General features: G+C 42.1%; 1 protein-coding gene across 1 annotated transcript in view; it reads left to right on the top strand.

Moving 5' to 3' along the window:
- XRCC5 (X-ray repair cross complementing 5) overlaps positions 1-14,512 on the top strand; it is a 57,706-nt gene continuing 43,194 nt past the window's right edge. Inside the window, exons 1-6 of the mRNA XM_068138915.1 lie at positions 1-64; positions 2,472-2,585; positions 3,115-3,298; positions 4,388-4,436; positions 6,464-6,586; positions 10,478-10,660. Coding sequence (XP_067995016.1) covers positions 53-64; positions 2,472-2,585; positions 3,115-3,298; positions 4,388-4,436; positions 6,464-6,586; positions 10,478-10,660 — 665 coding nt within the window. The 5' untranslated portion in view covers positions 1-52. The remainder of the gene's footprint in view (positions 65-2,471; positions 2,586-3,114; positions 3,299-4,387; positions 4,437-6,463; positions 6,587-10,477; positions 10,661-14,512) is intronic.

Raw genomic sequence — 14,512 nt, 5'->3', positions numbered from 1 at the left:
GTCGGGGAAGGAATCGGAGGAGCCCGGCGCACCGCATCCCGGAAACAGCGAGATGGCGCGCAAGGTGAGAGGAGAAGAGGGCTTCCACTATCCTGACAACCCTTGGGCAACCCGCACGCTTCCTCAGGGGTCGGGCGCCACGAGGGGATGCTGCCTGCTCGGGCCCGGCCGCGGCTGAGCGCTTGAGTCAGTGCCCATGGGTCCCGCCTCTGCGAGCCGGAGGCGCCTTTGCCTGTGTGTAATGCGAGCGCTGTGTCAGCTTTGGCCCTAGGCAGGCGCTTGTTTGCGCCACCCCGTGCTGGCTGTGGGGGGCTTCTGGCGGCGCCTCGGGGGGTGTTCCGGCAGCGCCGTCTGCGAGCCAAATGCGTCTGGTCCGCCCAGCTCGCCTGAGGGCGTTGCCTTTGCTGCCTTTGGGCGGCTGCGCTGTACCGCAGTCAGCCTGGGGTGAAACCGGCTCGGGCGCCTTATGAGGGCTAACTTCGATGTGAGCAGGGAACGGCACAATAGCCACGGCTGCTCTGATACTGAGTCACTTCTCCCTGCGACGATCTTCGAGCTGTTGCTGATTCAAAGGGACTTTAATACCGTTCTCTCGGAAGCAGCGGTGGCTTTGAGCGCGGTGCAGATGCCTTAGTAGTAATTGCAGTTGCCCTTGCTAAATTATTAGTAGAAATGTTTTTACCATGTTAAAAATACAGTTTGTTTGTCTGGATTTCTTCTTGGATGTCTTCTTGGATTTCTTCATTGAGAGAGTTGTTAGCCATTGGAATGTGCTGCCCAGGGAGGTGGTGGAGTCACCATCCCTGGAGGTGTTCAAGAGGGGATTGGACATGGCACTTGGTGCCATGGTTTAGTCATGAGGTCTGTGGTGACAGGTTGGACTTGATGATCTTTGAGGTCTCTTCCAACCTTGGTGATTCTGTGATTTAACAAAACCAAGTGCTGGGCCTTTCACCTGGGTCACAGCAACCCCATGCAATGCTACAGGCTTGGGGCAGAGTGGCTGGAAAGTTGCCTGGCTTTTAGAAAAAGACCTGGCAGTATTGGTTGACAGCTTTCTGAACATGAGCCAGCAGTGTGCTCAGGTGGCTAAGGCAGTGAACAGCATCCTGGCCTGTATCAGGCATAGTGTGGCCAGCAGGAGTAGGGCAGTGATTGTGCCCCTGTACTTGACACCTTGAATGCTGTAGGTCTCTTCACTCTAGTATCAAGTGACAGGAGGAGAGGAAACAGCCCCAGGGGAGGTTTAGATTAGATATTAGGAAACACTTCTTTACAGAAAGAGTGGTCAGGCACTGGAATAGATTGCCCAGGGAGATGGTGGAGTCAGTGTCCATAGAGGTGTTCAAGGAATGTGTGGACATGGCAGTTTGGGATGCGGTTTAATGGCTCTGCTGGTGCTAGGCTCATGGTTGGACTCGGTGATCTTAGAGGTCTTTTCCAACCAAAACAATTCTATGATTCTATTCTATGAAAAGAGAGATCTGCCCTCTTCCTGAAGGAAATTTCCACATACCTGAGTAGGCACCAGGCTTCAGTTTGCAGCCTTCCAAAAGAGCCTGTTAGGACTTGACATTTGATCATTTTTTCTTAAGCAAAACAGCAGGTACTCACTCATGTACTTACTTGGTTTCTTTGCTGTCGTCTTGCCAGCTGTGAACAGCATTTTGCCTGTTTTGGACAGCAGGATTAATTCAGCTGTCAGCCATTGTGTGTCTTGAGGCAAGACAGCAATAAGCCAAGGGTCTGCAGTTGCTGATTCTGGTGGAATAATTCCTCAGGCAGGCAGGTGAGCAGTAACAAGGATTTTTTGAGAATCTAGTACAGCCTTGGCTACTGCTTCTGCTCCACTCTAAGCTTCTGCAGAAGTAGTTGACTCAGGGACATTAATTCCTGACTCCCAGGCAAGACAACAGTGAAAGCCGTGAGGAATAGAGTGCTGAACCTGAGTATATTTTGCTGATGTCTTGTTAAGCTTTGTTGCTCAGCCTTCGTTCTTCTTGTCCTGTCCTGGGAGGATGGGGGGAGTTACATCAGTTCTTGTTAAGGTGATAGGGTAGGTGCACAGTATGTTCTTGGAAAAGGAGAAGGACAAGAAAACAGACAGCTGCTAATACAGAGCCTTAGGCAGCTATTCTGGGCAAATTACTCTTTTAAAATGGATATTAAAAGTTACCTATTTGGGTGACAAAAGAGAGTCAGATTCTTCTGGCTGATATTTAAAAAGGTGCTTGGAGTTATTTGCACAACTGTATGCAAAAGAACTTAGATCAGCATCTTCTCTTCCCCTTTGTTCATCCCCTTTGCTTTGCAGGAGCAGACTATGCATCTCATGTCACTTGACAGTCTTCTGATTTGTTGCCCATGTCCTTTGGGCAGCTTCACTTCTTAGAGAACTGGATGTATTTTGTATTTTAAAGCAAGGTGACTGGCCTTTTTCATTCTTGTTCAGTAATTCCTTTCCTTTCTAGGTGGCTGTAGTGCTGTGCCTGGATGTAGGCTGCACAATGAGCAGTTCTGCTCCTGGTGAGGAATCTTCACTTGAACAAGCCAAGAAGATTATGACAAAGTTCGTGCAGCGACAGGTATGTGTGACTTCACATATGGTAAACTGTTAAAAAGGGAGAGGAAGCAGTAATATCTGTGAAAAAGATTTCTCATTTACTAACAGTTGAAATAAATGAGGAGTGAGAATTAGGATGTTTTCATGCAGGAGTAACAGTACTCTTTGTTTCACCCGTACTGTTGTGGATGAGATGTGGCAGTTGGATTGGTCACTCTTCAGGCCATTGGAAACTTTCAGGGAAACCAAATACTCTTCACTTTCTCTAAACTGTTTCAGCATTCTTAAGATGTACCACACAGAAGACTCATTTCACGGACTGAGTGAGCTGGTTTTGGTTTATTCCAGATATCATCATGTCAGCCTGTTGATGTAATTATATCTAAACTAATGAACTCTGCAAGATTGCATTTTGGTAGGGTAGCACTGAACAAGTAAATCTACTGTACTCGATGTTGCAAAATCAGCTGACCTTGCTGGACTCTGCCTAACCTGGCAGGTGTGACTCTACCTGTGGTTTTACACCTGTCCTGTATTTTTTCTATTTCCAGGTTTTTGCTGAGAGCAAAGATGAGGTTGCTGTGGTTTTGTTTGGTACTGATGGTACTAGGAATGACCTTGCCAGTGAGAATCAGTACGAAAACATTACTGTACATAGGTCACTAATGCTACCAGATTTTGATCTGCTGGAAGACATTCAAGATATGATTAAACCAGGCTCTGAACAAGCAGACTGTATCCTTCTATTGTAGTGCGCTTCTTCCACTGATTCAGATACATAGGAGATAGGAACTTAGCATTGTGAAACGGGCTCACATTTACTTCCACAGTTGTAAATGCTATCAGAGTTGAGATAATTTGTGGTTGAAAGTTTGTTCAAAAGCATATTAGCTGCTTTTAGACATTCTTTCAGGCCAGCAGATGGAATCTTCATCATAGGGAATCTTTGCATTTATGAAGTGTTCTGTTAATTGAAGAGAACAAAGAGCAATAGTATAATTTTAGGCCTCAAATAAGGCATCTGCTTTCAAAAATAGTGTTCCAGGATTTGGTTTATGCTTTCTTCGTCAAATAAAAATGATATTTACAAAATATGTCAGCAGAAGTGCTGGAAGTCAGACAAAGCAGAATAGAGGTTTATCAGGTTGATTTCTGTGTGAAGTATTTCTAACGTTGCCGTTATTACTTGCGGCTGTTCATATTTGAATGTGTTCTGTTAGCTGCATAATGTGAAGAGATGTAAATGTGGCAATCTATATAATCTCCCTTTGTGTGTTTCCTTTACATACTGTTCAACTTCCTATGCTGTCTTCCCACTTTCTGGCCATAAAATGGTTGTTGTCAGCTCTATTCAGCCTGTCAAGAGCTGTTTCAGAGAAGCATGCAGCCAGTCAGCTGTATCTCAGCAGAAGCAGTCATGTTCCTACTTTGTAAGAGATTGGCAGATGCAGATATTTTGAAAGAAAACTTTCATTGCAAAAATTCTATCTTGTATTGAAAATGCAAGTAAATTTTATTTGTGGATTCAAAGTAATGTTGTAGGCATTAAGATTGCTCCTTCATTGGATTTGAGACTCCTTGTTGATGGTTAAAAGATTGGACCCTGGAGCTGTCTTTTTACTGTTCCATCAGATAAATGAGGAAGGGGGAAGATCACAAAACAGACAAGTTATGTAGGAAGCTCTTGTATAGTAGATGTTTGAAGAGTACTTGTCTTGAAAAACAGTTTGCTTGTTAACTAAAATGCAGGAGATTGTCATAGGAGAAACATTTTTTTTTTACAAGATTTATGCTCTAAATGAGATTTTTCTTAAATATGCTTAGTTCTGGATGCAATTATTGTGTGTATGGACTTGCTTCAGAAGCAAACAATGTAAGTATATAACCATTTTCAGAATTCTGATCTTGCATTTTGGAGCTGATGTGATTTCTTGTCATTATTACATTTCCATTATTGTATAAATACAGATTTATTTATTTTTTAGACAACTAAACTAAACACAAACAAACATTAAAAACAAATGCACTGCAGGAGGCTGTCCCTGTGAAAGAGACATCTAGCTTCTCCAGACAATCCCAAAGCTTTCTGATGCAACTGGGACTTTGCAGTAGATTCACGGGAATATGGATGCCATTATACAAGGCACAAAAAACATGAACTCAGGTGCTAATGTTGTGGTGTAACCCCAGACAGCAATTAAGCACCACACAGCTACGTCCCTACTCCCAGTGGGATGGGGAAGAGAATTAAAAATAACCACCAAACAACTAACAACTCAGGAGCTGAGGTAATAGTTTGATAACTAAAATAAAATGTAATAATAATAAAAAATATTATAGCAGTAATTGCAGTGAAAAGTAATGCAATAAAAAGAGAAAGAGAGAGAAATGAAACATGAAGAAAGAACAAGTGATGCCCAATGCATATGCTTGCCTCCTATGCCTGAGCAGTGATGTGCCCCTCCTGGATAGTTATACCCAGTTTATATATTGAACATGGAACATCCCTTTGGCTAGTTCAGGTCAGCTGCCCTGTCCATGCTGTTTCTCCAGCCTCTTGTGCTCCTGCACACTAACAAAGGATGGAGAGATGGAAAATCCTTGATTCATCAGCAACAACTGAAAGCATCAATATCCCATCAGCTTTCTTCTCATACAGAATCCAAAACACAGCAGTATTCGAGCACTAAAAAGTAAGCTGCCCAGCTGAAACCACAACAGTTAAAACGTACAGAAAAGAGCTACCAAATTTATAAGGGATGACATTATATCTTACAAATTAAAAAGAAAACAGAACAAGAAAGGTGAGTTTGTACAGCCTAGCAAATTAAAGGCTGCTGGAGATGAGCTGGCTGTTTGTAAATATACAAGCTGTGGGAGATAAACATGCAGTAGGAATGAAACATGTTTTAGCTGAAAGAAAGTGTTGGCACAAGTGTTACCAAGTTGTTGATGAATGTACTTAGACTGGAAGTGTGACTGTTTCTAATGCTCTGTGAACTGGTGACTCAGGGACAGGAAGGTAACTTTCCCTCAAAACAGAGATTGAACATGTTGCTAAAAAGATGGTATGATCTAATTGTGAATGCAGAGGACTAGACTTAGTGATGCAATTTGTGATTTTATGAATAAAGTCTAACCCACAAGGAAAGCTGTTTCAGTTTAACAGTAAAAACTGAGTTGTGAATTAAAATCACTGTGCTTGTGGCAGTGTAAGCTTGAATACCTATTGAGCAACTGCTGGTGTTATCTCGTGGGTAAGTTGCTTGTATCCATCAAACACTGTGATGGGGATTTTACCTTCAGTTAAGTAAAAACTGTCAAATAAAAACTCAATAAAATATCCCTTATGTTTGAATATCCAGATTAAAACAATGCCAGTTTATCAGAGTTTTATATCTCACAACACCTTCTATTGTTGGTCTTTACTACCTCTTACTGTTTTAGGTGGGCTTTAAAGTCCATCGTATGCAATGAATCTCCTGATTCAGCATACCCACATCCACCAGCAACAGTAGTCTAATATGCACTTTCCATTTTCACATGGACAGACTTACAGCTGCAAAGGAAATATCCAGTGTAACATATTTAATTAGTATTTTATTTACATTGATGAAAATTGGCAGAATTCTTGCAGTTAGTGAATAAACAGTCACAGGCCTAGAGTCCTCAGTTTTAGAGGGTAGGATTGAGCAGAGGGCATATATAAAGATAAAAATGTACTGTAAGTAATATGAGCAGTGATAGAACAGTTTCACCTAAGTAGGTAACTTTGCCTTTTTTTTGCCTTTTCACATGTCTGTTACTTTGTTAAAGCCTCAATTTTGTGAAGAAAGAATTAGAAAAAGGCCTTACAGGAAATATATCCTATATATGTAAATGTTCTTTTTGTATTTTAAGAGGAAAGAAATATGAGAAGAGACACATTGAAGTGTTTACAGACCTTAAGAGTCCTGCCAGTGAGGATCAGTTGGAAATTATTATTGCTAACTTGAAGAAAACAGGAATTTCACTTCAGTTCTTGTAAGTATGGAAGTGGCTGTTATACACTATGCCATGTTTAAAAGAGAGAAATTAGTACTTTTTTCTTAATAATAATCTTGAAGGAGCTGGTGAGTTTTTCTGTAGAGGTGCACCAGTATGTAATATGATTGTTGTAAGTACTTCTGTCAAATATACATCAGCACATGCAGGGCTCACTGGTAGGTTGGTGGCCATGGAGGTGGCCAGGTGTGGGCAAACAGCAAGAGTGAAAACTAATGGATTAACTCCCTCTCTGAAATGCTTCTATACCAATGCACAGGGAATAAGCAGGAGGAGTTGGAGATCTGTGTTAGGCTGCATGACTATGATATAACTGGAATGACTGAAACATGGTGGGACAGCTCCCACGATTGGAGCATTGTCTTGGATGGCTATGTACTGTTCAGGAAATATAGACAAACAAGGCAAGGCAGTGGTGGTGTTCTGTGTGTGTGAGAGCAGCTGGAATGCGTTGAGTTCTACCCAGGGCGGGAGGTAGAACAAGTTGAAAGCTTGTGGGTAAGAATTAAGAGATGTGGAAAGGGAGGAGGAACTGTTGTGGGTGTCTACTATGGACCACCAAATCAAGTGGAAGATGTTGATGAGGCCTTCTACAGTCAACTGGAGGCAGCCTCTAGTACACACTCCTTGGTACTCATGGGTGACTTCAATCACCCTGGTCTTTGCTGGAAAGCCCACACCACTAGGCACATCCAGTCCAAAAGGCTCTCGCAGTGTGTTGATAACTTCTTGATGCAGGTAGTGGAGGAGCCAACAAGGAGAGGTGCATTGCTGGACCTTGTATTAACTAACAGAGAAGGACTGTTTGGGGACACTAAGGTTGGGAACAGCCTTGGTGACAGTAATCATGATATGGTGGAGTTTAGTATTATACAGGGTAGAAGCAGGGCTATAAGTAGGATTACACCCCTGGACTTCCCCAGGGCTAACTTTGTACTCTTCAGAGATACACTTGTAGGAATCCCATGGGCTAAGACTCTGGAGGTTCTTCTTCACTGTGAGGGTCACAGAGTGCTGGAATGGGCTCCCCAGAGAGGTTATGGAGTCTCCTCTGGGGACTTTCAAGACCCATCTGGATGCATTCCTGTGTGACCTGCATGAGATTCTATGGTCCTTCTCTGGCACAGGGGTTGGACTGGATGATCTCTGAAGGTCCCTTCCAAGCCCTAGCATCCTGTGTTCTCATGATCTTGTGGTTCACGTGCCATGAATTCCAGTTAGGAACCAAGTTCCCTTGATTGAGTAATGGGAAATACTCATTAAGGTGATGGCTTCTCCAGTTGAGCTTACAGCTTACAGCCAGAGTCTAAAATGGGAGATGAGATCTGTGTAAGCAGAGAACTGGGAAACAATGAGCCATGAATAGCCTCAGAAGCAGTGGTTTTGTCACAGCAGCAGCCTAGATCCTTTTAGGTAAGGGAGTCATTGGGAAAAAGTAATAAGGTAGTGCTGTAGATGTTTATAGCCTGACTGGTGTCAGTGGAAAGGCAAATCTGAAGAGAAGGGTTGTATTCATAGTGATGGGCTTGGTTAGTGGAAGTGGAAAATGGAAGCATGTCTTAAGCGTTGTGACAGGAATCCATTAATTGTCTTGGTACAGGGTAGCCATTGATCTGAGAGATCAATCTGTATTAGTTGTTGCACATGATAGTAACACAGGAATCTATAGGCCTTCTAATAGTTTCTTTAAAGGCAAAACTTTGGGTGAAAGTTAGTGTTTGCTGCTTTGTAACAAATAATTTCACAGCAGAAAGTTAACGAGACAGCTTTACTTCTAGCCATTTTCATTTTTACTTTCACCTAGATACAACATTGTGTAAGGAGCAATGTTGTGAACTTGATAAATTTGTTAAAGCCATTTGTGGATCCATCTGCAAGATAACAGAGGTAGGGAAGCATGACTACAAGTCGTGGGGTGATCCTCCAGAAAAAAACTACCAGTCTTTGTCTGTGCTTGGGAGAGGTTGAATGTAAAAATGTCAGACTGTTCTCAGGCTGTGCCTGCACAGGCATCCTTGCAGCATGCCTTGATGTTCCCTTTCTAGCTTATTTGAGCCATTGTTGTCACTGGAGGCAGTGGAGACACAGCACCATGAGCCTCAGTACGTGCTGCCAGCCCGAGTTACTTCCTTCAGAGACCTGCTGTTTAGCCCCTGCTACCTTGTCTCTGTACCTGTAGTTTGCTGTACAGACTGGCACAGATGCCACCAGCACAAGTTAAAATTGCAGCTTTATTCTCTGAGATTTCTGATACATTTTTACATTTCCTTTGTCTGGAAGGTGGCAAAGGAAAAGCCCCGTGGGTAATGGGAGCAGAAGGGCAATGTTGCTGTTGGAGCTTTAGCTGAAGATGCACGCCGTCTCTCAGTCACATGAGCACAAGCAGTGCTTTGAGAAATACATGTAGAGATGTGTAACACTCAGGATATGGCATTCAAATATTTTCTTGCTAAATCTTCTCCTTTTGTTATGACCCACGCTTCCATCTCTTATGCCCTGCTTATTGATTAAGTTGTAACTTTTGGCAGATAGTTGGTTCTCCTCAGTGTTTTCAAGTCCCAGGCACATGCTGAGCACTGTGCAGCTTTGGGTATTATGCAGTTCTCACCACAGGCGTTTCTAAGCCCTGTATAATGAAAGTAATCTTTCATTTATCAGAGGTTTGAAGCTTTTTTTTTTCACTCTGGTAACAGCTTTAGGATGTAGTTAATTCTGTTTGTCAGTGGATGCTGCTTCTTTAAAAGGTATCAAGCCTTTTGCTGAAGCTTGATCTTTCATTCTGCTGTATGTTGTGCGTATTGTTAATTCTGCTTATGTGGATCCACAGATAAGTTTAGTGAGGAGTAATGAGGTGAAAGTAAGGTAGGCTGCTTTTTGGAAAACATAATGCAGTGCTGATTTTTTTTTTTCCTTTGTGGAAATGTGGTAAAAAGGTATCATGTGGTTCATTCAAAATTGCATTAGATGAAAGATTTGAGAAATGTGCAGGCATTGTCAGGGGCACAGAGTGGGGGATCTTACCCATCTCTCTTTTCTGTGGTTATGTGTAGTTAGCTGTTTCATTTTTGAGGAGCAGCAAAGTCATTTTATCCACAACCCCTGGCTAACGCTTTTAATCTGACTCTTGCAGTGCAGGAAAATGTGTCATCTTCATTCAGAAATTCACCTAGTGTTGTAAGCTATTAAAATCTAGAGAGTTGCATTGATTCCAGAAATACCTAATAGCCCCAGCGCAGAGGAAGTTCTGTTTGCTGGCATTTGGAGCCGAGACATAATCATGGGCCTGGAAGGCCTTTAGCAAGGTGTCTAGAGTGGTCCTCTGCTTCAGACTGGGTTGGTTGTATGTCATTGCTGAACAGTGTTTTCTCTAATCTTTCTGTCAAGATTTCCAATGATGGAAAGTCTTCTATCTCCTCAGACAATTGATTCTACAGGTTATGGTTTGAAATGCCTTTATGAGGTTTTCAAATATCTGACCTGACTCCATGATGTGATGTGAGTGCAGGCTAAATACAAAGAACTGGTTGCTTCCTTCCAGTCTGCAACAGCTTTTTATATTTAAGACTGTCTTGCCTTCTGACTCTATTCTCTCCAGGCTTTAATTTGTTCAAACTTTTTTTCATAGATGCTGTTTTCTAATCAGTGTGGTGTTTACTCCTTCATCCCTTCTTGTATGCAGACACATTCCTCTATTGACATGATACCCAGCTCTGGTCAAGATGTTACCAGTGCCAACTAGACATGCCATAATACATGTGCTTTGTGAGCCATGTGGCTCTTTCTGCATCTAACTGCAGCTAGATACAATTTTTGTTCTGCTGTTTTAATAAGGAAGAAGGTCAAGTTAACTGCTTCTGTTTGTGCTTTTAGTCTGCCATTTCCAGTGGAAGTTGATGATGGAGATACAAGTCCCAGCAGACATTCTCATGTGCACAGGAACTCTTTTCCAAGAAAGGGTTTAACTGAGGAACAGAAGGCAGGCATTGGCATGGTGAGGAAACTGATGCATACTTTGGATGAAGAAGGAGGGCTGGAAGAAATTTACACTTTCAGGTAAACTGGCTAATCCTCTCTGCCATACTGTAAATTTCATCTTTTGGGGAAGAAATTAGAAAGTAAATTAATTAAGTAATCAGTCACTTAGCTTTTGTTTCACTGAAATCAGTGAATTTTATGGCTTACTGAACACTCAGTGCCTTTAAAACAACTTCTCAGTGGCTTTAGAATAGGTAGAAAAATCTTACAGTTTTCAGTTGAAAATTGATTTCTAAATCTCTATTAAAGAAAAAAAACCACCCTTTTTCTTCCTCTTTAGTGGATTTTGGAGGGAATGTTTCTATGAATAAGATTTCAAAACCATGTTTGGGAAAGAGTTGGAATCTGTGCTGTAGTGCAGGCAGAGCATTTGCATTTAACAGCAGGCTTTGTTCCTTGGTCACAGACCTCTTTTAGCTTGCTTGTTTATCAACGTTTCTTGAATCCTGCCTGTTAAGTGCAGACTACTGTTCTATTATGCCAAACAACATACGCTTTTAACAGCATGCCTAATGCAAGCATTGAAAGATGTTTTTTCACTTCATGTTTCCCCAATGAAAAATGCAGCTAATGGTATCACAGAACATTAGGGGTTGGAAGGGACCTCGAAAGATCATCCAGTCCAACCTCCCTGCTAGAGCAGGACCACCTAGAGCAGGTCACTCGGGAACACATCCAGGTGGGTTTTGAATGTCTCCAGTGAAGGAGACTCTACATCATCGCTGGGCAGCCCATTCCAGTGTTCTGTCACCCTCACAGTGAAAACATTTTTCCTTGTGTTCACAGTTAATCTCTTATGCAGTTTATACCTGTTGCCCCTTGTCCTGTCATTGGACCTGACTGGGAAGAGTCTGGCTTAGTCCTCCTGACACTCACCCTCCTTCACATATTTATAAACATTAATGAGGTTACCCCTCAGTCTGTTCTCCAAGCTAAAGAGACCCAGCTCCCTCAGCCTTTCCTCATAACGGAGATGTTCCACTCCCTTAATCATTGTTTATATATCCAAGACTATTCCACAGAGATGTTGTCTCAGTTGGGATAACAAGCAAAATGCATCTATGTGCCTTATAGAAGTCTGATTTTTATTGTCTTAGTAGGTGTATTCTACAATTACGAAGTGTGATCTTCTAGACAAGGTATTTTTCAGGAATCTTAGTAGACCGTAGCTGTAATGTGATTATCACGAGCAGGAGCAGGGAAGTCATTCTGCCCCTGTACTCGGCACTGGTTAGGGCACACCTTGAGTTCTATGTCCAGTTCTGGGCCCCTCAATTTAAGAAGGACATTCAGACTCTTGAATGTGTCCAGAGAAGGGCAACAAGGCTGGTGAGAGGCCTTGAGCACAAGCCATACGAGGAGAGGCTGAGGGAGCTGGGATTGTTTAGCCTGGAGAAGAGGAGGCTCAGAGGAGACCTTACTGCTGTCTACAACTACCTGAAGGGAGGTTGTAGCCGGGAGGGATTGGTCTCTTCTCCCAGGCAATCAGCACCAGAGCAATAGGACACAGTCTCAAGCTGCACCAGGGGAAGTTTAGGCTCAAGGTGTGGAGAAAGTTCTTCACAGAGAAAGTTGTTAGCTGTTGGAATGGGCTGCCCAGGGAGGTGGTGGAGTCACTGTCCCTGGAGGTGCTCAAGAGGGGATTGGACATGGCACTTGGTGCCATGGTTTAGTAGTCATGAGGTCTGTGGTGACAGGTTGGACTTGATGATCTTTGAGGTCTTTTCCAACCTTATTGATTCTGTGATTCTATCAAGGGTAATTTTTACATGAGGGTGGTACCTGTTGATTTCTACACTGCTACTCATCATTTTATTTGTGAGGTTTCTTTTGAAACTGTCATCTCAGATGTCCAACTCGTTTGCTTTGCACCTCAACAGCCAGTAAAACTATTACTTGAACATTAGTGTGGATTAGTGAAGAAACATGAACCTCTGTGTATGTATTTCATACTAGTCAACAGGGCAGTCTTTGTCGCTAGAAAATAGCAGGCTTTGTCATTGCATCAAAAGACTGCACAAAGAAGCAGTATCTTTCTGGGCCTATTTTTCCTTTCCTTCTGCATTCATGAAGCTACTGTGTGGCTTGGCCCCTTCTTTATAGAACTTTTTTAATCATAGGCTCTCACTACTGTGTAAGCTGCCTGTGCTATGCTTTCAGGGGAAATCCAAAAATCTTTAGATGAATAGGCATTTGGCTAATAGTGTAAAGCTTCAAAGTTGCTTAAGAATATGTGAGGTTTTATATGCAGTTAAGTTGCTTATCAAGCCTTTAAGAAAAGCCTTGCAAATCTGTCATGATAATTTACCAGGGCAGATACTCTCTCTGTTTGGCTATATTCAGTATCCCTGATGGCAAAAATATTTCAACTCATGTGAAAATTAATTAGCCATGCCTGAAAAGTAAGTGAGAAAATTTTAGGGTTTTTTTTTTTCAGTGTTTGATGGGCTGACTATCAGACAAAGAGGTATTTCAGCTGCCTCTGGATTTTGGGGGAGGGGTTTCAAGAGCAGAGGTGAAGAGAGAGATTTTTGAAACACAAGTTGAAATGTGCAGCTGCTAGGGTTTTATTGACTGCTTTGATAACAAGAAGCATTTTTCTTCTGCAAATAGAAGAAATTAAAGGGTAGAGCTAATAGATGAAGTTTAAAGGTAATTTTTAGGCATTTGATGTTTGGTATTTGATTTTTCATGTTCATCCTTGAGTGACTGTGTTGCAGTGCTTTTAATGGTGTACTAAGTTGTTTTTAAAAATCCTATATTGATGTCCCTATTGCCAGAAAAAAAAAATACATTTTTCTCCCTTCCTTTCCCTAAGGAAGAAGAAAAGAAATGTGGTCTTTATCTTAGTATAAAAATCCCAGTGCATTTTCTCCTTTCATTATGCTTCTGTTAGAATTTGTTTTAAAAACCCTACTCACCTTAAGAAACTTGAGAAGTAGAATACCAAGTAGAATTTTGTGCTAAGGTTTTTAGGAGTTGATCTTAATTTCTGCCAGGCAAGTGCTTTAAACTAATCAGGAGAGAAGTAGATTTGGGGGTTTATCATCATGTGAGAAAGGTGAGGTCAACATTTCCCTATGAGGAAAGACTGAGGGAGCTGGGGTTGCTCAGCCTGGAGAAGAGGAGACTCAGGGGTGACCTTATCACTCTCTACGACTACCTGAAGGGAGGTTGTAGACAGGCAGATGATGGTCTCTTCTCCCAGGCACCCAGTACCAGAACAAGAGGACACAGTCTCAGGCTGTGCCAGGGGAGGTTCAGGTTGGATGTTAGGAAGAAGTTCTATACAGAAAGTGTGATTGCGCTATGGAATGGGTTGCCCGGGGAGGTGGTGGAGTCGCCGTCATTGGAGGTGTTCAGGAGGAGACTTGATGGGGTACTTGGTGCCATGGGTTAGCTGTTTGGGTGGGTTGGATTGGTTGATGGGTTGGACACGATGATCTTGAAGGTCTCTTCCAACCTGGTTTGGTTTATTCTAATAAAGGTTTATTCTATTCTATTGTTTTGTCTTCATCATGCAATAAAAAAAGCTTTCTGAATGCTTTCTCAGCATTGGGATTTTACAGGAAAGTAGGCAATACAGTTTGGATTAGTTGAAAACTGCTGTGTGGTGCAGGCCTGTTTGATTTCACAGTCATATAAGTTACTTCCACTGTCATTTTTGAATTTTTTGACTCCATTCCTTAAAGCTGTGTGGTTAACTCAACACTTTCTTAGCATAAAATCATTGCAGTTCTTTTTTTTTGTTGTTGTTGTGCTTTATGAATAATTTCTATATACGCCCTTTAGGCTAAAAACATTCAAGGTAACTTGTTTCAGTCTAACAGAAAGCCCCAAAATGACTTAATTAGTGCCTTATTTAAACAA

Source organism: Melanerpes formicivorus, unplaced genomic scaffold (genome assembly GCF_026170545.1).
Source record: "Melanerpes formicivorus ecotype bairdi unplaced genomic scaffold, bMelFor1.0.p_v2 SCAF_5, whole genome shotgun sequence".
Classification (NCBI taxonomy): domain Eukaryota; kingdom Metazoa; phylum Chordata; class Aves; order Piciformes; family Picidae; genus Melanerpes; species Melanerpes formicivorus.
Note: the sequence above shows the minus strand (reverse complement) of the source record. Positions and strands in the feature narration are given on the sequence as shown.